General features: G+C 32.8%; 2 protein-coding genes and 1 long non-coding RNA gene across 3 annotated transcripts; all 3 read left to right on the top strand.

The window, feature by feature from the left end:
- Positions 1-3548: 3548 nt before the first annotated feature.
- On the top strand, positions 3549-4799 carry LOC146954694 (uncharacterized). The gene is made up of 2 exons (XR_015006061.1): positions 3549-3597; positions 4535-4799. It is a non-coding gene; the product is annotated as an uncharacterized LOC146954694 (long non-coding RNA).
- Positions 4800-7435: 2636 nt separating this feature from the next.
- LOC146954693 (Sodium Bile acid symporter family) lies at positions 7436-17535 on the top strand. Its single transcript, XM_085717762.1, has 13 exons — positions 7436-7776; positions 8222-8329; positions 8439-8506; positions 10167-10245; positions 10644-10702; positions 10846-10914; positions 12335-12448; positions 13422-13443; positions 15287-15354; positions 15600-15685; positions 16574-16703; positions 16863-16964; positions 17032-17535. The coding sequence occupies exons 1-13, from the start codon at positions 7509-7511 to the stop codon at positions 17101-17103; spliced, it is 1245 nt and encodes a 414-aa protein (XP_085573888.1). The 5' UTR covers positions 7436-7508; the 3' UTR covers positions 17104-17535.
- Positions 17536-22212: 4677 nt separating this feature from the next.
- On the top strand, positions 22213-24603 carry LOC146954692 (uncharacterized). Its single transcript, XM_085717734.1, has 4 exons — positions 22213-22506; positions 22583-22794; positions 23719-23983; positions 24087-24603. Exons 1-4 carry the CDS (start codon positions 22246-22248, stop codon positions 24381-24383), a joined length of 1035 nt encoding a protein of 344 aa, XP_085573860.1. The 5' UTR covers positions 22213-22245; the 3' UTR covers positions 24384-24603.
- Positions 24604-25371: the final 768 nt, after the last annotated feature.

Genomic DNA, 25371 nt, shown 5'->3' with positions numbered 1-25371 from the left:
CGATTATGTGTAGACTATAGACAGTTGAACAAGGTGACTATAAAGAATAAATACCCTTTACCCCATATTGATGAGTTGTTTGATCAACTTCAAGGTGCCCAGTGTTTTTCTATGATTGACTTACGATCTGGGTATCACCAATTGAAGATTAAGAATGAGGATATATCTAAGACGGCTTTTCGCACACGTTATGGACATTATGAATTTCTTGTTATGCCTTTTGGGCTTACAAATGCTCCAGCTGCTTTTATGGATTTGATGAATCGTGTTTTTAAACCATTCTTGGATCGATTTGTGATTGTTTTTATTGATGACATCCTTATTTATTCCAAGAGTAAAGAGGAGCACGAGCAACATCTGAGGTTGGTTTTACAAACTTTAAGGGAGAAACAGTTGTACGCCAAATTCTCTAAATGCGAATTTTGGCTGGAGAGTGTGGCGTTTCTAGGACGTATTGTATCAAAGAATGGAATAAGTGTCGACCCAAGCAAGGTTGAGGCAGTGCATAATTGGCCTAGACCCACTTCAGTGAAGGAGATTCGAATTTTTCTTGGTTTAGCTGGCTATTATTGTCGTTTTGTGAAGGATTTTTCCAAACTTGCGTTTCCATTAACTAGATTGATCCAAAAGAAAGTTGAGTTTAAATGGACCGATGCATGTGAAGAAAGCTTTCAAAAGTTAAAGGAATGTTTGATTTCAGCACCTATTTTGGCATTACCAACGAGTGGTGGAGGTTTTGTTGTTTACTGTGATGCTTCTAGAGTTGGTCTTGGTTGTGTTCTTATGCAGCATGGTAAAGTTATCGCCTATGCATCTAGACAACTTAAAAGGCATGAGCAGAACTATCCTACACATGATTTAGAGATGGCAGCAGTGATTTTCGCTCTTAAAATTTGGAGGCATTACCTATATGGAGAGACTTGTGAGATTTACACCGATCACAAGAGTCTTAAGTATATTTTTGAGCAGCGACATTTGAATTTAAGACAGAGAAGATGGGTAGAGCTCTTGAAAGATTATGATTGCACGATCTTATATCACCCTGGTAAAGCTAATGTTGTTGCAGATGCTTTAAGTAGGAAATCCATGGGTAGTCTTGCTCATTTGACAACAATTAAAAGGCCTATAGTTAAAGAATTTCAAGAAATTGTTGAAAGTGGAGTTCAATTTGAGATTGGTCATTCAAGGACATTGTTAGCCCACATGAAAATTCGTTCTACCTTAACTGATGATATCAAACAGGCTCAAAGTCAAGATTCAAATTTGATGAAGATGGTGGCTGATGTGCGAGATGGTAAAATTTCAAACTTCTCAGTTGACTCTGATGGTGTTTTGTGGTTGAAGTCTCGAATTTGTGCTCCAAATGTTGGTGATTTAAGAAGAAAAATCTTACAGGAGGCTCATCATTCTTCTTATACTATTCATCCAGGTTATAATAAGATGTATCAAGATTTACGAGAATTTTATTGGTGGGAAGGAATGAAGAGAGATGTAGCGGATTTTGTCTCTAAATGTTTACTGTGCTAGCAAGTGAAGGCTGAACACCAGAAGCCTGCAGGTTTACTGCAACCTATTGAAATACCTGAATGGAAATGGGAAGGCATTGCTATGGATTTTGTTACAGGTTTACCACGGACTCAGAAGGGTTATGACTCCGTATGGGTGATTATAGACCGTTTGACCAAGTTTGCACATTTCTTACCTGTGAAGACTACCTATACTGCTTCCCAGTATGCTAAGATTTATTTAGAGGAGATTATCTCTTTGCATGGTGTACCAATCTCTATTATCTCTGACCGTGGTGCTCAATTTACTGCGCAGTTTTGGAAGTCTTTTCAAGCCGCATTGGGAACACGTTTAAATCTTAGTACAACTTTCCATCCTCAAACTGATGGTCAATCTGAGAGAACTATATAAATTTTAGAGGATATGCTTCGTGCTTGTGTTCTTGATCTTGGAGGAAGTTGGGATCGATATTTGCCTATGATGGAATTTGCATACAACAACAGTTACCAATCAAGTATCCAAATGGCACCTTTTGAGGCATTGTATGGCAGGCGATGTAGGTCTCCTGTAGGATGGTTTGAAGTTGGAGAAGCTAAGTTAGTAGGCCCCGAGTTGATTCAAGATGCCATTGACAAGGTTAAGTTGATTCGAGATCACTTAGTAACTGCTCAGAGTAGGCAAAAATCTTATTCTGATAAGAGGCGACGTCCCTTAGAGTTCACTATGGGGGAGCATGAATTTTTACGTGTTTCACCAATGAAGGGTGTTTTGCGGTTTGGAAAAAGGGGCAAGCTAACTCCAAAGTTCATTGGGCCGTTTGAGATTTTGGAGAGAGTCGGACATGTAGCTTATCGATTAGCACTTCCACCTGATCTCTCGGGAGTTCATCCGGTCTTTCATATTTCTATGCTTCGAAAATACCTTTATGATCCTTCTCATGTGATTAGTCATGAAGATGTGCAATTGGATGAGAATTTGTCATACACCGAACATCCGGTAGCTATAGTAGATAAGGAAGTGAGATGTTTACGCTCAAAAGATATTGTTTCGGTGAAGGTTCTTTGGAAAGGACCGTCCGGCGAAGAAACCACTTGGGAACCCGAAGAAGTAATGCGTGAAAAGTACCCACACTTATTCAAAAATCAAGGTTAGTGGTGTTTATGATATATAAACAAAAAATTTGGGGACAAATTTTCTTAAGGGGGAAGATTGAAACACACCGTTTCATTTATTTGAAAGGAAAATAAACTAAAATAAATAAGTATTAATAATAATTATATATATAGTAACACAACACACACACGTGAGGGAAAGGAAAAAAAATAGTTAAATAATAATGATATTAAAAACAGAACACGGTGGAATCTTCTACAAAACACACTCCCTCCTATTCATTTCTTTCCCATATACCCTCGTCTCCCATATACCCTCGTCATCCTCCCTGTTCCTCATTTTCTTCACTTCTTCCTTTTCCAATTTTCTTTCAAATCATGAAATCTATTCCACAAATCAAGCACCCATAAGCAAAGTTATACATCTAAGTTAAGCTATTTCATAATACAAGTGAGATTTGGAAGAATTTTAAGGTTAGGGTTTGTGCTTTGGTGAAGAAGAGGAGTACCCACTCTTAGTAATTGCTCATTGAGGTATATTTATCAACATACATTTCAATTAGTGCATAGTTAGACATGACTATTGAGTTAGAAATTAATTTTAGAGGGTAGATTATATATAACTCAACATATGAAAATAATACATACTTTAATTTGATTTGAATGGTTCTATATAATTTCAGCAATGTAGGCATATTGTTTTTGCTATTCGTTCCTTGCAGACATATTGCTTATGCTATTCTGTCTAAAACAAAAGTTGGAATAAATTAATACGTTCTGAAAGCCTATATGTTATCAGTAATGCTATAATATACATATACATATTCAACTTGCATTTCATGGTCATCTAGTGCTACTAAAGTTCCAGAATGAGTTTCTAATTTATGTGTAAATATTATTGATGCTCGGAAACGATGTCGGACGCTTCACATGCTTCTCCCGGGGTGATTGGAGCACACTTAGTCGATTCGTCATAACTGTGAGTTGATGACGATCATTATCGCTTATTTTCAATATCGTTATTATTGATATTTTTATGATTTTATATGTCAAAGTATTTACAAAAATGGGGAACACACCCTTCGAATATTTTTCTCGTTTTGATACATGTTTAAAGTCAATGATATTATTGTGGTCTCTATTTGGATTTTATCTGTGACTTATAAGCAAAGAATTATAAATTGGGATATTATTGTGTGCTTGGACAAGTTTGATATTTTATGAATTGTGGTTTTAAAGCTATATGTTTTGAGAAAAATGATAATTATTGCGACGACCTAGGTGCATCTAGTATGTGATTTCAATTAGGTATAGTTACCCCGTTAGATGGAGCCGCCCCTATGGAAAGGCCACCATTAGGAGGAGAGGGCTATCAATGAGTGGTAAACTCCCTAATTGAAAATATTTTACACTTGTTTTGAGTCGAGAGAAAAGAGCTATCCGTTAGATGGAGCCGCCCCAATGGAAAGGCCACCATTAGGAGGAGAGGGCTATCAACGAGATGGAGCTAGTTCTCGATTCACCCATTTTGTTTATTTTCAATAAATGGAGTTTTCTATATTTTCTTTAAAGGCTTTTATCAAGAATTTCGGCAATATATTTTAAAGGCTTTTATTTTGATTTACGACAATTTATTTTTAAAGGCTTGTAATGTTATCTTCATGTCTTTACGATGTTGGACTTTTCGTTGAAGTATACCTATTTGATTGGAAATATATACAATGTGTGGATTTTCATGTGTATAAAGGGTTGCGGATTATTAGAATTTCAGACGGTTATTATTTTTATAAATTGACATTAGATTTGAGAAAGCAATAATCGTGCCCTTGTGTGTTTCCCTTCTAGTCGGTGGTGGTTGTTGTCTCCTCACTAAGTCCTTGTGGCTTACTCTTTCTTTTTCTATTTTTTTTCTTCAGATTCCCGAGCAGCTGAGTAGGAAGCTGCAAGTAGATCCGAAGTCCATCATTTCCACTTTTTGGTAGGCCTCCTTGATGGATGGCTCTTTTGTTTATGTAAATATTCAGTCATTGTATCTGCAGCTATATGGAGTTTAGAGTGTCTTATTTTGAGTAGTACGCTTATGTAAAAATTGTCTTTTTGAGCTTCTGGATGATGGAACAGGTTTATGGACAGGATTCATATCTTGGAAACGTTTAAAATACAGGGGATACTTTGTCCAAATTTCTGTAAATATTATTTTGATGAAAATAGTTATTTGTAAATTATTTATGTCATTTGTCGAGTTTGGTCGTTAGGCTTGTCGGACTAAAATGTATAAGTCTGTGCGCCGGTCACGATTCTGGTTCTTGGGTCGTGACATGTATCTTGCTCGAACTGTTTCTGTAGCGAACTTTGTCCACCTGTGTGAAACCAGATTCTTTGGAAGGTGATCAAAATCCAAATACATCAAACTTATTCACCTCCATATCACCCAACATACATCTTTTAAGATATGATATGAAATCAACAATCCTAACATTCGATGATGCGTTCCATAGAATATGCTAAGCACATAATCTATGATGTGCTGTTGGAAATATACTCTTTATGGCATTTTTCATTGCAACATCACCTTCAGTTATTATAGATAAATTAGCCTTACCATTCATAGCAGTCACGAATTGGTCCAACAACCAAACATATGTCTCTTCCGTCTCTCTCGTAACTAAACCTGTCGCAAAGACAACAATTTGATTATGATGATTAACACCTGAGAAAATAATAAACGGGCAGTATTTGTTTTTCCTATAGGTTGCATCAAAGGCCAAAACATCACAAAAAATTTCATAATTCATACACTTTCTCCATCACACCAAAAAACACTTTCAAGCCTCTTATCTTTGTCTACATTATGTGCAACATACATTAAAGGGTCTTTCGTACGAAGCATATGAAGATACTTCAGTGCACCGCAAGAGTCATATGAAATTGATTTCCTTTGTTTTCGTGATTGGTTATACAAATCCTTTTTCACAAAACCTACCTTGTGAAAACCACCTGATGAATTAGCCATTGCACCATACGTTTGATATTGTCTTACACCAACATTCCTATACTTTTCAATCTCAATCAAATCAGTTGGTGTTAGCTTTCTATGTGCCGGTAAAAGACCACACAACAAACCATCCAACAACTCGTGGTCATGCACAAATTCAAATACGGTCACATACCAACGCTTCGAAACAATGTCTTTGTGGATACGACATTTTGCAGAACATCCACACTTGGTTTCATTTTCGGGTTCTCACTTGAACGTCTCCGAGGTCAATCTCCTGTTCTCTCTAAAACCTTCTCGCGAACAAACAAAAGTTTGCTGCAGAACATTAGCCAAACGGTCCTTCAGGACTTGTGTCTTCCGAACAGAAAATCCATTTACCCTTGCATACCATGAGTAGAAATATATGCAATATCTAGCAAGAAAGTAAACATAGTTCCATTCATTAGAGAGATACTCATAAAGATTCATATCTAAATAAATTAAATTGATAAAAGATAATGAGATAGTACAATGAGTGTTCCTATATACACAAATTGGTTAGAGTTAATTGCTCTAACTAATCTACTAACTCTAGTTAACATTACCTAACTCTAGATTATTCTCACTATATTGTAATAATATCCACAACCTTTTAATCAAGATTTGTACGATTGATATTTTAAGCTTGGTAATTATTTTAAAAACAAATAAAAAATTTCATTGAAATTTAAACCGACTAATTCCAAATAATTGAACATGAATGTGTGATGAACGTTCTATTTCCACCACTCTCTAATTATTAAATAAAATTATTGTCGATCTCATACTTTAAATATTGATCTTATATAATAATGTGGTACTCATAAGAAATTCACTCAATAAAAGAGTGAATGTTAAAAAGATGCATGTGATTTCACGGCCCTTGTGTTATTTTTTTGACAAGCTCTTTCGACAACAGTGTCTTTAATACTCCATCTAGTCTTTTTTTTTCTAAAGAGATTAATGAATCAATAAAATTTGATAGATTGGAATGAACGTAAAAACAGAGCTTTTAAGAATGTTCAAACTACCATGATAGATTTATTAGAACAAGTCAAATATCACTCTCTATGGTGGCTTAAAACTCACAATGTCAATTTTGTTTATGGCAATCATAACTGGTGGTCGAACCCGTTACTGTGTTTGGGTACGACTGACCTCTCTGTTGTAATTATGATTTGACTGTTTGTTTCCTTTTGGGATGGCCTCTTGAGTACATCTTGTGCTGAAGAGGTTCCATTGCCAGTGTTAATATATCTCATTTTTGATTCTTCAAAAAAAAATCAATAAAATTTGATATATATATATATATATATATATGATTTATCACATAGATCAAATACATATATTTTTGTTGATATATTTGTCTCTTATAAAAAAGACCAGAAAAAGTGCTTATTCATTTATTGAATGAAAAAATTATATGGATCCATGATTCATGTGTGACTTATTTAACCCAGTAAATAAGTTAGTGTGAGATAAAGTGTTGCTAATCCTCAAATTTGTCACAATTTTATTAGAAAAATTGCTAACTCGTACCTCTAAGACACAAAAAAAGATCTAAAAATATATTTAAAATATAAATCTTGCATTAAAAAGATAAATTTTTAAACTTTTTGAAGATTATGGTAGCACAATTTTCAATATTAAATTTTACATTAGACAAAACTCATTTTATTATTATTATACTTGTCATTTTCCTTTAAATTAATTAAAATTTGGTTGGTTCCCACTTGACCACAAATCAAAATTTGGTCATTGTTCCCACCACCAAATACCATCATCAACTACCATTCATTTCGCGTCGGTATTGTCATGTCCGTCAACTAGCAATTGTTGCCATTACAGTCTGCCTAGTTCACTCGACGGAGGTCATGGCGGGAACCACCGCCCATTTACTCATCCTCACGCCGCATTCATCCTCATTCCCTCGTCCAACCCCTCTATTTTCCCCTTCTTCCCGCCCTCGCCATGCTCACTCCGCCGTTAAATCCCTCACTCTACGCCACCTCCCCACTCCCTTCAGACCATGTGCTCAATCCCATCAGGGAGATGGTAGTGGTAGTGGAAGCAAAGAGTCAAAAGGATTGAGCTTGGTTGAACCCATTTTGAGCTTTGCTAGGGGCAATGTCTTACCTCTAGGTGCCTCTCTCTATATCAATGCTTTTCAAATTTTGTATTTCATTAGACTAAAATACCCTATTTGTTTCTCATATATTTCTCGCGGCCCGATTGTCTCAGACAAAAAATAATACCAAATTAGTCTCTGACATTTTCATACTCATAACAAATTAGTCTCCGGACCAATTTGTTATGGAAGTACGAGGGAATAATTTGGGGATTGGGATTCAACGACTTTAGGGCGGGAAAGTCACGTTGGCTTTCCTACTTTAAAGTCATTGAATTCCAATCCCTAATTTGGTATGATTTTTTGCCAATGTCTAAGTTGGGCCACAAGATAATTGTGAGGACTAAATTGGGTTGTTTACTCATTTGATTAATTTGTTCATATTTTGTGACTTCATTTGATTATGCTGTGAGGGATAATTTAACAGTGGTGTTTGTGTTCTTTTGAGAAAATTTGTAGCTCTGATTTCTGCGGTGACGTTAGGATTAACATGTCCTAGTCTTGGTTGTGCTGTTGACAAATATCATGTATCCAAAATTGGGCCGTTTGGAATTTTTGTTATCTCAGGTTAATGTTGGAGCCTAATCTTTCGCATCTATTTGTTGTTGTTTTGATTTTATTACAACCGGGTATCTAAGTGAATGTTCTGGGTTCTACCGCATGGTTTATCTTGTAGGGTTGGTGTTGCGAAGCGAAGAAATTGGTGCAGCTGTAGAAGCATGGCCTGTTGGACTCTTTGGGCTAGTATGTATCAACTTTCATTTTTTTATTTATAGACCGCTTCACTATGGCTTTGTTTCAAAATGCTTGCCTAGATTTGATTGATGTGCCTGTGTTTGGACTCTCGTTGTTTAACTGGCGTGTTTCATGACGTTGCTTCAAATTTATGATCAGATTATAGGGTCCCTCTATTATGGACGTCTCCAATACAATTGGCTATAGCCGGCTTCAATTTTGTTAACTTAGTTTTTTTTATTCTGCTCCTTTCCACCGCTTCTTCTACATGTAGTGTGTCATCTACTCATCTTCGATGTAATCTCAGATCCAACCACTTTTCAGATTTTGATAACCCGTTTCATTGCTTAATATTATCTCGACTTTCTGTTGCCGAAGCTGTCTTGTATCAGTTAATAATATACGTTATATTAGTAATCAGTTAATTATCTTAAATCTTGATCATATCCAAACACTTTCTGGATTTTGATAACCTGATTTCTGCTAAAAACTTTGCAAAATCAGATTTGGTAAAAACTCACAATACTGATTTAGTACCTTCTATCTTAAATTAAATAAATATGCTATAGCCCTATTCAACCATGCCAACACAAGATGAAAACTCATTTTAAACCCTGTCGAGCTTTTAGGTTGGAAAAGGCGAAGTAATGAATGGAGTGGAAATAGTGATACAGAGTAATTGGTGTAAAAGTAATCTACAAATCTTCATGAAAAATGATTTTTCATAACTGTGAGTATTAAAGCTTAAAGCTTGAATCTCTAACTTAGGAAAATTAAAATGTGCATGTGTTAGGGTAGTGGCGAAGGGAGATAGAGGCAGTTGTGAAAGGGTTGTTCACCTGTATGAAGCAAAGGGGCGACATTTTTTTTTTTGTTTTTTGATTTTTTAATCAGCCGGTTAATTACCTAGTGTAGTAGGTTGAACTAAAAGGTCCATGGCTGAACCTTTTTGCAAAGGGTGCATATTAAGGGCTCCCCAAATTATATATACCGTATGTTTTATTCTTTACTTTTGTGGTCAAGAATAAAACTCTCGACTTGTAAGATTCAATTGTTGTATGCATGTATTAATCATTTTGTAATACAATTGCTACTACTAAGCTTTATCATGCTAGGTGGGTTTCGCTGAGTCGCTGAATTGATACATGTTAGTTTCCTAAAACACAGATTCTATGGAAATAGGAACATAGGGGGTGATTTGTTTATATTACAGAAAGTTAAAGACTAGAATAAATAAACAACATGGCTCGTTAGAGAGAGACACTCTATCTCAACAACAGATACAAGACAAGCCTCTCACTCCAAAACTATCAGAATATTCACCCAGTATACATGATACATTGCTGCTCACAATATTATAACTAACTCGCCCGCATGATCCATGAACCTCACTTTCTTATGCAACTCCCTACTTTCAGCATGTATGACTTCAAGATTCTTATTACGAACTTTGGGCCTTCTCTTTAAAACATCCATCTCTTGGTTTCACATGACTATTGATCAATGGTTTTAAGATTTGGATACCTATCTAAACCATTGTTTTATCAAATATCGATTGTCTCAAAACTTGTTCTTTTATATTTGCATATGTTCAAAAACATCAACGTAAGCTTTTATTTTTTACTTTTAATGTCTGAATATGTAACATGTTCTTTTGTTCTTTTTGCAGGTATCTATTTTATTTCTTACACCATACTTTTCCAGGGTAATATTACAAATTCAGCTCCAACCCCAAGAATTTATTACAGGTTTAGCCATTTACATTCTACTCTAAGCATAAGTCAATGTTAGCCATTTACATAGTACTTTTGTCATCGTGTTAGATTTCTTTGAGCTTGTGTACCCTCATTGATAAATTTCTGACCTTAGATCTTTTTAAATTGAAGAAATGGTACTTGAATTTTGTCCATCTCTCTATATCTTACTACCCTGCTACTGCCGTGCTATCATAATTCTTGGAAAGATGGAAGCTAATTTCAGAACTTTTAACACCTAAAACAATATCTTTCTCTCTCAATTTTGATCTCATGTATTGCAAATATCCAACGGCTTATGGTATTTAATTTATGCACTATTCCATCACAATTGCTCTCATAGTCACCAATTTTCATGCAATTCAAGATACATATTTTCTTGCTTTCTACAGGGTTAGCCATATTTTGCTGTATGCCAACTACATTATCAAGTGGTGTTGCACTTACCCAGGTAATCATTATGTTTTCTTCTTTCGTCAGTTACTTTTTTCCTTTTCTGTGTTTATTTCTATTCCTATAAGTTTTATATAGCTTATTTCTAGCACTTGCAATGCAGTTGGTTTTTATCTGAGTTTTGCCACTTTGATTCTGCAGCTTGCTGGAGCAAATACTGCACTGGCTCTTGCAATGACAGTAATATCTAACTTGTTAGGAATATTAATCGTGAGTCTTGAATAGTCTCTTATTTATCAATCATCTCAATTTAAGATTTGTTTTGCATTTTTTTGCAAAGTTCTTTTTGCAGAATAATCCTATGCTCTGATTAAATTTTAGTAATTGAACGGAAAGAAAAACGTGAGAATCTATATTGATAGAAAATATTGGATCCTACAGAAAAACTTAAGAGTGGCTTGCTTAGGATCTTGGGAGTAAGAAGATGAAAGGAATCTTCTCGTAATCTTTGCGGTCATGCTTTGCAACTAACACAACACTTCCTTATATAGAAAAACCAAGAGTTGTAACACATTTTTAAGGAAATAAGTCCTAATTAGATAGTGTTTTACTTGATCAACTAGTGTTTGGATTTATGGACTTGAAACACGACTCTAGGAATATCAGAAAAAACCTCTAACACTTCCTTATTACTCCGAAAGTTCGAGAGCTTCAAGTTTATCACAAAAGTAATTGTGAGCAATTAGGATTCATCTGCATGAAAATACCTACTACTTGATCTTTGTATATGCAAAACTTTAGCTCAATATTTTTACTTGAATGTTTGATATGATAAGATGAAATCTGACCTTGAGTATTGCTTGAATGATTATAAAATACAGGTTTCTTAGTCATTGCCATTAGGATTATGGAAACCAGGATTCTTTCCAAATGTACTAAACAATATTTTCAAACTTAAGCCAGTTAACAAACATCCAAACGTAACAGTAGCAGAGAAGGGTAAAAAAATCAAACTCTAACGTAACAGTACCAGAGTGACAATTTTTTTGTGCGTGGCTCTTAAAACACTTAAAAAAGTGGATTATACTAGTAAAATGAGCTAAGGAATCAGCTACAAACTGATAAGGATTAAATCATTTCCCTCCTCCGATCGATCAAATCAAACATTAGAGTTTTATACAGCTTGGAAACTGTTAGGACGAACCTTTGGTATAGTTGGCAGCTTTGTGGTACAATTTCCAGCTTTTCAAGCTAGGCTAACCACTATTAGAGTTTGAGAGTTATTTATACATGCACTATTAGGTTATTTTATCCTACTGGGAAGAAACTATCTTTCTTGTATTGCTTTTTATTTATAGACACAGGGAGACTGAAAATAGTGAGTCAAACGTTCCTTTTTGTATTCTCATGATTTTATTTAACAATTAGTACAAACAAGAGATTATGTCAGCATTTTGCATCAACCTTGTATACATGTTATATCTTCACATTAATAATGTTTTGTCTCTTTTCTCGTTTGTCATCAAGTTCCTATCATTTCAACTGGTTTGGTTGTGATTTTATTTATCCTTCTTTCTTTTTCTATCTTTTTAAACAATGTGAAACTTTTAGTCTACATATTGTTTTTTCCATCTAATCTTATTATTGTTTTCGCTGTTGTATTTTATGACAATAGTTCATCTTCTTCTAGATTCCATTTTCCATCACAAAATTTGTAGCTAGTGGAGTTGGAGTGACTTTACCCACCAAGCAGTTATTTAAAAGTCTTGTTCTTACCATATTAATCCCCCTTATTTTGGGAAAGGTAATTGAGTTTTCTCTTTCACATATCTTTGATACAAAATATGCTATTGTTTGAATACTTCAGAATATGTCCTCCTTCCATGAGCTTACTGCTAGGTTTCTTTATGTTTATGAGGTTGTTTCACTTTCTGAAATTGTAATGCTGATTTTTGCAACTATGATGTGGTTTGACTATGATATATTGCATAATGAAATTATTTGTTTTTTTACTATCATGAGTCATCTCAAAAGTTAGGCTATATCATGAAAGTGCGTGAGTGGTTTTAAATCTAACACCCCACTTATGCAAGAACTCTTTGGGCTTAAATTGTGAACAGCTTAAGCACAACACCCAAACCTTTTGATGAAATTCACACTTAGAAGAATGGGCCTGGGGTCCACAAGGAGCAAACTTGAAATGTTTTTGATTTAAACTTTGATATCATGTCATGAGTAAAATATCCCAAAAAACTAAGCTATCAATTGAAAGCACATTGATGGTTTTTATCCAACACCTCCATTACAATTTTTATGGATTATGCATTTTCAAAATTCAGCTATTATGTGAAAGCAAATGGATAGTTTTTATCTAATACCACCATTACTATTTTTATGGATTATAGCAAGTAATAGGCAATATGATTGGGCAAGGGTGTTAAATTGTATAGTGTACCAAATTAAAGTTCAATAAGTGAGCCAATTTACTGGCCATATTATTTAAAATGACTCTTCAAATATCCTACCTTGCTACTTTCTTCTTTCTTGATTGCATATATTGTTTTTGGTATTTCATCTTTTACTTGTTGACCAAATTGATTTAGTTGCATCATTTCATTTTATCAGAAATATATGGAGTTGTAAACCTTGGTTGTAGTTTGCATTTCTGTATTTCTTGTCAACAGTTTAAATTTTGTCTGAGGTCTGTACTCAAATTATTGTGTTACACTCAGTTTGTTAAAAGTATTTTAATATTTTTCATTGCTTTGAATGGGCAGGTTCTACGTGAATCTTTTAAAGGTGTGTCCTATTTTCTATGCTTGTTTGAGCAGTTTGTTTGTCACTTGTTTTGACAGAAAAAAAGTGATTCTCATTGTTATATGAAGAAATGATAAGTAGTGAAAATGAAATTACAATGCCGTTTTCTAGAAGTCTTTGTTGCAAAGCAGTATACAATAGTTATGGGCAAGTAATTTTGTATTATTTGCTTCCATTTCACTTGTAATTATTTCCTCATATTTGACCATTGTGTCAAGTGAAAGTTGGTCAACATAATCCCTCAATTCTTAAGAACATAATACATAACGACTGATAAAATACAATAATCCATGTAATATAGATGTCAAGTGAAAGGTTATGTACTTTGTTATACTGTATAACTATATAAGTTAAATGCACCTAATCTTAAATTTATGACCATAGATGCCTCTTTAAAAATATAAGTGCTTGATGATAAATTTCCAAGAGACGTTGATAGGCTTTATATTGTAGTTAAGAAGTTTAAATTAATTTGTTAATGGGTTAGTTAGTGGGTGTCTATGTTGTCAATCGCGCCTCTATAGCAGGCTATGGCAGAGCGGTGGTGAGATCCTGTGCAACACCTTCCACCAGTGAGCCACGCTCAATAGGTGTGGCGGTCACAGCGGCAAATCACGTCAACATCACATTCTCGTTTGGGGCGCAATCCCATGTTTGCGTATGTGATTAGGGTTCACAGGAGGAATCTCACGAATACCCGTAATATTTAACGGATTTTTTAAGGGTATATTGGTCATTCCAAAGAGAGATTAAGTTGGCTAATTAGTTTGGCCGAGTTAATAATAGAAATAATAAGGCACATGGCCTATAAATAAGGAAGAGAGATTAGGGGGTTCACTTAGGTGCCATTGGTCTTTGGTTTCTTTGTTTCTATATCTCTCTTAAGCAATCATTCTCTCTCTCATCTAAATAATTTATTTTAATCATTCATCCATCATTCGGTCTCATCTAAAATACACTAAAGGCACCAATGACACCAAAAGCCAATGGCACGTATAGACTTGTGGCCTTTTAGGAATTGAGGAAGTCCAAAGTCTTGAATACTTTGGGATTTTTCACATTGTAAACTGGGATCTTCCCTTAATTCTTCTTCTAGACTAGTTGCTTTCTATTATAATGCTGCAAAAGAGAAAATCATAGCGTATTCACTCATTCACTTTCACTTTTCCCCCTCGGCCTTATTCATATATATACAGTTATAACATCATCCTAGTGTCAGTGTGATGACTCCTTTACCATCCCGTATATAGATATACAGTCAACTGCCTTAACGTACAAACTTTCTGGTGTAAGAGACAAAAGAATGATAAGTATATGCATAAAGGAATGTTGGGAATGTGACATGCCTATATGCTACATTGCTGCTTCCTTGAGCTGATTAATTTTCTTTTTATGTGGAGTTGGTGAGTCAGATTTAGTACACTTTATTTTAGATTTGATTAAATAGGGTAAGTTTCATAGTTACCATTGTGAATGTGATGATACGATATCGCTTCCCTACTGCATGTATATGTAAATATACCAGTAAGTGAAAGAACAAATTAGAATTGTTTGTGCTCATGGAAAATATACCTTTGCCCTTGTTATTGGTAAACCTGTTTTATGTCTTTTTTTGGGTGTTCAGCTGACAGGTTTTTGCTGTGATTTTATTTGCCTGACATATACTAGGAGTCTAATTTTTTTGCTCTTTATTTAAGGAATGTCTTGCTCTCTTTTGGTGTTGTTTCTCTATTTTTCTATGCAATAATATGATATTTGTAAAATCAGTCAAAAAAATATATGATATTTGTAGAAACTATTTGTCTTGATCGAACTTGCTTTACAGATGTTGCTGACTTTGTTGACAGAAACCGTAAGCTTTTCTCAGGGATCAGTGCATTTTTTCTTAGCCTGGTAGGAATTTGCTTCCTTCTCTTGAATTATTATATTTAGCTAAACTTTAAAAAAAAAGATTTAAATGGTCTGTCGTTAAACATGAGTTGTAATAGGATATTATTATGTTGTTTGATCAATGTAGTCAAGTCTATGTAGTGGGAGAAGGTTTTGGTGGGTGCTGTTTGAATCATTATATTTGCTTCAGTATTTTATCATCAAGGTATTACTGAAAAATTATGGTTTAATCAAATATCATCCTGCAGGTACCTTGGATACAAGTGAGCAAGTCAAGGCCACTTCTGTTAATAGTGAAGCCCAAAGTTTTTCTTGTAGCTATTGGACTGGGAGCGTACGTCCAGCATGCTTGAGTTTGTTTACATTTTGGTTAACATCATGTGATAACTGCAATATGTTGTCATTATGTTTCAATTTATTAATTGTTTGTTTTGGAAGAATTAATTGAGTGATTTTTTTTTTTTTTTTTTTTTTAACCATACTATGCATTTCATTCTACAACTAATAGTTGATCAAAATGTGTGATGGTCTGTGTGCCTGGTGCTGTCATTTTTTACATACGGATCACAGCCACTCTAAAGTGGCACTCACTTTGGAGTCTAAAATAATTAATATCATCTGTTGATAAAGTAATTAATGATTGATATTAGAGGCACATCATACCAAATCACAAGCTTGTTGAAATAACAACTCTTTATTTGCTCACTTTATTATCTGCTTGCTTTAGATGAGCCAAATCCTTTTCAATTACATACTATGTTCTGATTGCCTGTAAATGTTTAAGTTTAACTCTATTTTCATGGGGGTGATACTTGACCTATGGGGTTCTTTTGCACATGCATATTTTGCATTCTGATCACATTAAGTTTTGTTTAATAATACTCCGGTCTTTTCTTTGACGTAATTTACTACAGGATGCTATTTAGTTAGGTTAGTAAATCAGTTAGAAAGTTACGATAGTTAGCACAGTTAGCTCTATACATAAGATCATTCATTGTATAATTTACATGTTATCAATTACAATGATACCTTCAGATTTTGTGTTCCTTACATTTCATATATGCATATAATTTGGAGCCATGGGACCCTCTGATTACCAACATAATTCGTTAGAGAAAGTATTTGAGGGGACACTAGTATGCAATTTAATTGAATTAGTCACTATGGATTCGTTGTTTTAATGGACATGGTAACTAACACTGACTTTCGCGGTGCATTGCAGACTTCTTCATGTGACCTTATTGGTATTCAATAGCGTTGCTGTCCGGAGTCTTTCAGTTATCTCTGGTGGTAGAAAATCAACTTTTTCCCGTGAAGAAAATGCCAACGCACTCATACTAGTTGCAAGCCAGGTGAAAACTCAACCAGTTATTTATTACTTTCTCAAGATTGATCACCTATGAAAGTAGTTTCAGTCTGCGACATAAGAGGCACTTTCTGACAGAATCTAGCATGAAAAAGTTATCCTTCATTTGATCTTATCTCCAAACACATGTTTTCATATCTTTCAGAAAACATTACCAGTAATGGTTGCGGTTATAGAGCCACTTTGTGGTGCATTTGGAGAATCTGGGTTACTGGTTCTTCCTTGTATTGCAACACATCTAATCCAGGTGATTGATTTATTTTTAACAGTTTCTTCTAATATCTCATCCTCATGCTAACCCGAACACCTTGTAGATTATTGTGGACTCTTTTCTTGTCAACTTCATGCGTCGCAAAGACAATACCGGTAATGTCAAGGTGGCTTAAGAGAGGATATATTAGTCAACGTCGTCATTGATTGTCATCTGTGGATTGATATGCTGGACTATCGTGAAACACATCATGCTGCACATGGATATAAGAGTGTTAACAATTTGCTTGGCATTTCGTTTTCCACCATGAGTTGCCAAAATTAGTATGCTCTTGTACATTGTTCATTCTGGCAGTCCGTTCCAGCATATTGTTTCCGATCTTTATTTTCAGTCCGTCCCAGCATATAGTTCAATATAATGGATATGGTAGACATAATCTCTGATTTCTATTCACTTATGGTGGATTTCTATTTATGTCTCTGTCCTTATACCAAGTAATCATGTAAGCAGTCCCCTGTACTCTTAAAAATGGCCAAGACATCCACCACTCATTATTGGCTTTTCTGAAAAGCAATGTATATAAGTTCCTTTCATTGTTTCTGTTTAATTATATTTGAGTTAAATATATTTTTATCACTGCAAAATATTAATCATTCAGTTGATGCAGAAATTTTCTTCTATTTTGCAAGTTACTTATTATTATTAACATTCTTGATTTTCCTAATTTAGTTATTGAAATCATATTTTAGAGACAAAGGTAGTACTTAAGAATGTCAATGGAGTGGAGTGATAGCAGAACCTACTTTCCCGCACCCATTTCATTTTACACATTAATCCTTGTACCATCTTAGGATTTCTACGGGGACTTCGTAGCTCATAAAAACTAGTAAATTTTATTTTTTTGAGTAAATAAAAACTAGTAAATTTAAAATTCAACAAATTTGGATTGAAAAATGTGTATATCTAAAAAATTCATATACATTACGTTTTTCCTAATAAGGGTTCTACATTTTTTTTATATTGACTGGTAATTTTTCAACTTCACAAAAATAATATAACTAAAATTCCAGAAGTAATTTTCCTAGGAAAAATAAATCCAGAAGTAATTTTTATGAAATACACACACCTTTATTTATAATAATTTTATGGAGATGATGACTTTTCTTCTCCGTATATTTTGAGCAATTTTCTCTCCTCTCTATAGAAGAAAAAAAAAAAAAATCGTCCAATAGGATAGTGCCGACGTGATACTCGTGGAAAAATATTTTACGAACACTCTCACTCACTACACACAGACAGTTAGACACCGTATTGGATAATATTAGTTTTTTTAAATTATATTTTCTATCTCCTCTGAATAAAAACAACAAGGACTTTTTTTTTGAAATAAAAAACAACAAATACTGTTTGACCAAAAAAAAAATACTGTAAACATTTAGCTAAAGTCAAAATAGTATATATATTTTTTTAGTCAAGCAAAATACTATATTTTAATTAATTATTATTTTTTTATTTGTCACTTTGCTTTACAGTAATTAAGAAGTAATGGCATGCTATTATTTTTATTTTTTTTATAGTATAAGCTATGACAAGGACAGTTTGCGTTTAATACTCACTCGGTTACACAGGAAGTGTCATATTAAGTCATTTTACATAAATCGAAAAAAAAATCGTATATAAATAATAATAAATAAATAAATAAATAAATGAAAATATAGCTAATTATTGATTTATTTTTATTATCATTACCACCGTTTTTTTTTGTGGTGGCCGGGATTTGAACCCGGACTTTGCATATTTTATGCATTGTCCAAACCAACTGAGTTAAGCTCACGAGGACACATTACCTCCGTTTGATAACGAGTATCTTATTCGGAAAAAATATTTTAAAGTAAATGTCATGTTTATTTTTTAATGTTAACTTTTTTTTTGTCTCCCGTGGTAGGGACATACATTATTACATGCAGGGGTTGGAGTTCGAACCCCGAACATCCCACTTATTCATCTTGAAAAAGGTGAATTCTAGCCACTAAACTAATGTTAACTTTTTTAATTATACATTCTAATTATCTATGTACACTATTTTTAAAGTATTTTTCTTTTTGTGAAAAACACATCAAGAATTATTAGTGGTAGTTTAATAAAAAGGTTATGCATGTATTTTGATAATTTTGCAGGGATTCACATGAGAGAATATATACTTTTCCAACTACGGAGGGTATAACTTGAAAGTGATTGATACGGAGGGAATAAATGTGTATGCACACCAATATATACTTTTCCAATCAATAGTATATATATAAAGTAAGGTTTTTTATGTCACGTGTCGCTTCCACGTTTATTCTTAATATTTTTATATTTTTTTCTATATTTTATTTGACATCTTATTTGACATAAAAATCTCAGCAAACTTTTGATCTTATCCATTAAATATTTTATTTAATTTTATATTTAATTCCTAATGTTTTGTGTAGTCAAAATATCTCAACAAACTACATATAATACTTTCAATATTATCCATTAAATCTTCGTTTATTTTTTTTTCTTTCTTTTTTTTAGGAAAAGAAGTTTCTATTAGTTTTTTCCATTGAGGAAAAAAAGGCTTCGATTTGTTTTTTTTTTAACTATAAATAAAGGAGAATTTTTTAATCACGTAAACACATATTTTGAGCAGAAACTGAAACTCAAACCTTCTTTTGATCTAAGCTTTTTCTTTCTTCAGGTTTGACAAACACTTATACTATTGTTTCGTTTACCTATACTATTGTTTCTTCAGGTTTGACAAACACCTATACTATTGTTTCTTTTACTTATGCTTGAATTTTTATTTTTATATATAATATGAGAGGGAATTAACACCTACGAATTTTGAGCAGAAACTGAAACTCAAACCTTCTTTTGATATAAGCTTTTTCTTTCTTCAGGTTTGACAAACACCTATACTATTGTTTCTTTTACTTATGCTTAGATTTTTATTTTTATATATAATATGAGAGGTAACTAACACCTACGAGTGAGTTTACCGATTGTTTTTTTTCTTTCTTTCAGGTCCTTTGAACTATTGTTGCTGACATCCATTACAAACACCTACGAGTTTCAGGTCCTTGAACTAACACCTATAATATTTTTTTTTTCCTTTTCATTTCTACAGTAGCGTTTTAATATTATTAATCACCTATACTATTATCACCTACACTATTTTTTCAGATCCTTTTCGTTTTAATATTATTAATCAGTGGCGTTTTGATTTTAATAATAATATTTCAAGACCTGAAATATTTGTATTTAATTTTATATTTAATTCCTAATATTTTATGTAGCCAAAATGTCTCAACAAACTATATATAATACTTTCAATACTATCCATTAAATATTTCTTTTTTTTTTAGGAAAAGAAGTTTCAATTAGTTACTATCTCTTTTAGAACCATATTATTCAATTAGTTTTTTCATTTAAATATTTCTTTTTTTTAGGAAAAGAAGTTTCAATTAGTTACTATCTCTTTTAGCACCATATTATTCAATTAGTTTTTTTCATTGAGGAAAAAAAGGTTTCGGTTTTTTTTTTAACTATAAATAAAGGAGAATTTTTTAATCACGTAATCACATATTTTGAGCAGAAACTGAAACTCAAACCTTCTTTTGATCTAAGCTTTTTCTTTCTTCAGGTTTGACAAACACCTATACTATTGTTTCTTTTACTTATGCTTAGATTTACATTTTTATATATAATATAAAGGGAACTAACACCTACGAATGAGTTTACTGATTTTTTTTCCAGGTCCTTGAACTATTGTTGTTGGCATCCATTACAAACACCTATGAGTTTCAGGTGCTTGAACTAACAACTATACTATTGTTTCTGTTTCACGTCCTTGAACTAACACTTATACTATTTTTTTTCTCTTTTCGATTCAACAGTAGCGTTTTAATATTATTAATCACCTATACTATTATCACATATACTATTTTTTCAGGTCCTTTTCGTTTCAATATTATTAATCAGTAGCGTTTTGATTTCAATATATATATAAAGTAAGGTTTTTTTATGTCACGTGTCACTTCCACATTCATTCTCAATATTTCTATTATTTTTTCTATTTTTAAAAAACCAATATTTTATTTAACATAAATATCTCAACAACATTTTGATCTTATCCACTCAATATTTTCTTTAAATTTTTTTTGAATTTCTAATTTTCTAATATTTTATGTAGCAGAAATATCTCAACAAACTACACATAATACTTTCAACAAAGTTTACATGTATGATCTTATTTTATGATTAAAAGACTTCAATTTGTTTATTTGTTTTTAGGAAAAAAACTTCAGTTAGTTATTACTAATCTTTTAGCACTGTATCATTTAATTAGTTTTTATGTTTGAGAAAAAAAAGGGTTCGATTAGTTTTTATTTTTGATAAAAAAAAAGGTTCCATTAGTTATTATGTTATCTTTTAACAGCATATTCTAATGCAAATGTTAATTATAAATAAATAAATAAATTTTTGTTAATCACATATTTACATATTTTGAGCACAAGCAGAAACCCCAAACCTTCTTTTCATCTAACATTTTTCCTTTTTCAGGTTTGCCAAACACCAATTTTATTCCCTCTCAATCGATTTTTTTCTCTCATACGCATGGGCCACGAAACAAACTCATGACCACATGTTTAAAGGGACCCAAAACTCTTACCACTTGGACTAATGCATTATTGATTTTGTTACACTTTTTATTCTTGCATTGGACATTCATCTCATCATTTATATATATTTTTAAGATATTATTATAATTGTAAATTTAAATAAATTCAATCTAATATACTTACATGTGTATTCGTGCACACAAACTTATAAAACTTACTATTTAATATCTAACCCGGGCAAACGCCGGGTCTCTAAACTAGTTAATTAGAGAATAGGGTTGACAAAAAATAATTGATGTTATTGTCAAAAATAAAATAAAATAATTGATGTTACATTCAAAACTAAAAAATTACTCATTCCGTTTTATAATACACGTCACATTTTTGCAATATGTATTATTCATATGATTTATTTTGATTATATTTTTTAACTGATATATAAATAAAAATGTTATTTAGTAAGATATTTGATTTGTTTTAATAAATATTTTCAAAATAGCAAATTTATGTAACTTTGGCGAAGATGTGCGTACTAATACGTATGACGTGATTGATTACAATATATATTTCTTGTCAATATCACAATTACGTTGGGAAAGACGGAGTATATATATTCACTTGAGTGTTGGCAGTAACATAATTTTGACTGGTTCTTTGTTTCTACGAAGAAAATGTTGAGAAGAATTGCATCAATTTTGTTGATTGGAATTTTGGGTTTAGCATATGAAGCCATTAAACCTCCACCACCAAGAACATGTGGTTCACCAGGTGGTCCACCCATAACAGCACCAAGGATAAAGCTGAGAGATGGAAGACATATGGCCTACAAAGAACATGGTGTTCCAAGACAATTAGCTAGCAAGAAGATTGTATTCATACATGGGTTTGGTTCTTCTAGACATGATGCAGTGATTGCAACAAACCTTCCTAAGGTAATAATTAATTCACCTTAAGTTTGATTTTGATAATTATTTAGTATTTTTTATTTTTATTTTTTAATTTGGTTAGGGGTTGCTTGAAGAATTGGGAGCATATGTTGTGTCATTTGATAGACCAGGGTATGGAGAAAGTGATGCTGATCCTAAAAGAAGTGTAAAGAGTTTGGCTCTTGATATTGAGGAGCTTGCAGATAAGCTGGAATTGGGATCTAAGTTTTATGTCATGGGATTTTCAATGGGTGGACAAGCTGTTTGGGGTTGCCTCAAATTCATTCCTCATAGGTAACACTGATAATGCTCCTTCTATCCTATCTCAGACCACACATTTTTAATTTTTTTTTAAAGTGTATCACAAAAACTATATTTTAAAATAGAGAAATTACACAATTTGTCAGAAAGACTTAATTTTAGATAACACTATTTTTGTAGTTATAAAATGTCAACATTTTTATTATTTTTTAGTAAAAAAAAATCAAAAAATCATAAACAAATCTAAATCTTCATCATACATATCTAAAAACCTATATTTCATTGAAAAAGTTTCATAAAACCAAAACTAAGAGATCTATTGTTCTACCTAACCTTGATCATCGTTTACCCACCCACTCAACCAAAAAACAACTATGATTTACATGAACGATGAAAATGACATGTCATTATAAATAAAACTCAAATTGAATAATGGTAAAATTTCTAAAACTTGTGAAAATCTGACTAAAATCTTGTTTCGGTTCCTCCAAAAAAATAAGGTGGGGCCAGTATTGATTTTAAATCAATTTAAAACATCTTTACATAAAATGTGACAAAAAAATTAAAATAGTCCTTCAAATAAAAAATAGTATTAGAAGTAAATTAATCTAATTAAAATCCATGTCCACATCAATATACTTTATAAAGGCTCACAGATTCATCTCTAATCCAATTTTTGAAAGGGAAAGGTTTGGTGTACGTACACTCATACGGATGTATGCATCTTGAAAGAGATATGATAAAGTGTGACATGAATGTAGGAGAATATAGTGTTTAAATGTTTGTATTTAAATTACTCAAAAAAAAAATGTTTGTATTTAAATATTGACAAAAGTAAAAAGCAAAATTGCTCAAAAAGAAAAAGAAAAAGTAAAATGCAAAAAGTAACCATGGGAAAAAAATTGTATACTTAATTTTACTTAAAAAAGTAAATTAACAATGGTTTTATGACAACAGACTTGCTGGGGCAACATTGATGACTCCAGTGGTAAACTACTGGTGGCGTGGGATTCCTTACAACATGTCCACAAAAGCCTATTATGAGCAACCTACACAAGACCAATGGGCACTTCGAGTTGCTCATTATGTTCCATGGCTTACATTCTGGTGGTTTACTCAAAATTGGTTTCCTACATCAAGTGTAGTAAAAGGCAACCCTGCTGTTCTGTCTCCCCAAGATTTATCAATTGTTTTCAACAAGTCTGTTAACAAAGAACATCAGGTACGTGTTGTACTAATTTATATATATAATATAACGATTATGATTGATCGATAATGTAAAATATCTTTATACTGATCTAACGACTACTTAAAATTTAATGCAGTCACAGGTGAAACAACAAGGTGACCACGAATCTATATGCCGTGACACGATAATTGGATTTGGAACTTGGGATTTTGATCCACTTGATCTTGACAACCCTTTCCCAGATAATACAATCAAAGTTCATCTATGGCAAGGTGCTGATGATAAGCTAGTCCCTGCTACGTTGCAACGATATATTGTTGAAAAACTTCCATGGATTCAATACCATGAACTGCAAGGTGCTGGACATTTGTTTCCAAATGTCGAGGAAGTGAGTGCAGAAATCCTCAAAACTCAGTTGATGGATACGGAATAGCGCACGAAGTTAAGCTACCGTTGTTAATTTTGGTATTTTTTTTCTTTTTGTGAGGGATTGGTAATGTTCTTAATTAAAAATTGAAAGGCTTGTTATTTGCTTTAGATTCTCGGATTGATAGTGTTTTGCGCCCTTAAATGCAAATTGGAAGTGACATTTAACTGTTAACATTTACAAAATTTGAAACAAACAGGCACTATAGTGTAACTTAAGACTTGAACCTATTTAGTAATTGAGCAATCTTATACTATGCATTTATAATCCAGTATTGCATACATAATCATTGTGCTCAACTAAAATATAACAGTACTTGTTTTTTGGTCATTAACATTATGATTATGGAAAACATGATTCTTTGCAAATGTAATATGTAGCACTATCAAACTTTAGCCATTAATCAAACAAACTGAAGGTGAGAAAAACACAAGAAAGGGGGTTGAATTGTGTTTTGAAAAATTCTTCGTTTCTCCTAAAAACTGAACACACTGATCAGAAGCTAAGTGAGACAGCTTCTGAAGTGATAATCAGAATCTAAATGCAGCGGAATAAAACAGAGAGAGAGAAGAAGAACGACACCAAACAATTATACTGGTTCCTTCCACAATCCGGAAGTAGTCCAGTCCCCCTTGCACTTCCAAGGAGATTTCACTATGAGTAATATCTGATTACAAATGCTCAAGCACACAAGCAAGAGACTTCCTTTGCTCAAGCACACAAGCTAGAGACTTCCTTTGCTCAAGAACACAATCAAGAGACTTCCTGCTCAAGCACAACTGCAAGAGACTTCCTAACTAAACAAAATTACACAGAAAATTGTTTAAGGTTGAACACTTGATATACAATCAGAGGTGCTCACAATACAAATCAGATACAGACTCAATGGACTTAAGAATTTCTAAGATATGACTTTGAGATACAGAAATTCTAAGTGAATGCAGAACAATTTCAGCAGAGATTTGGCACTTGTAAAAATGTTATGAGTCTTTCG

The sequence above is a fragment of the Medicago sativa genome, chromosome 1, assembly GCF_051527215.1.
Source record: "Medicago sativa cultivar Bolivia chromosome 1, Bolivia_mono, whole genome shotgun sequence".
Taxonomy (NCBI): Eukaryota; Viridiplantae; Streptophyta; class Magnoliopsida; order Fabales; family Fabaceae; genus Medicago; species Medicago sativa.
This window is presented reverse-complemented; position numbering and strand designations above follow the sequence as displayed.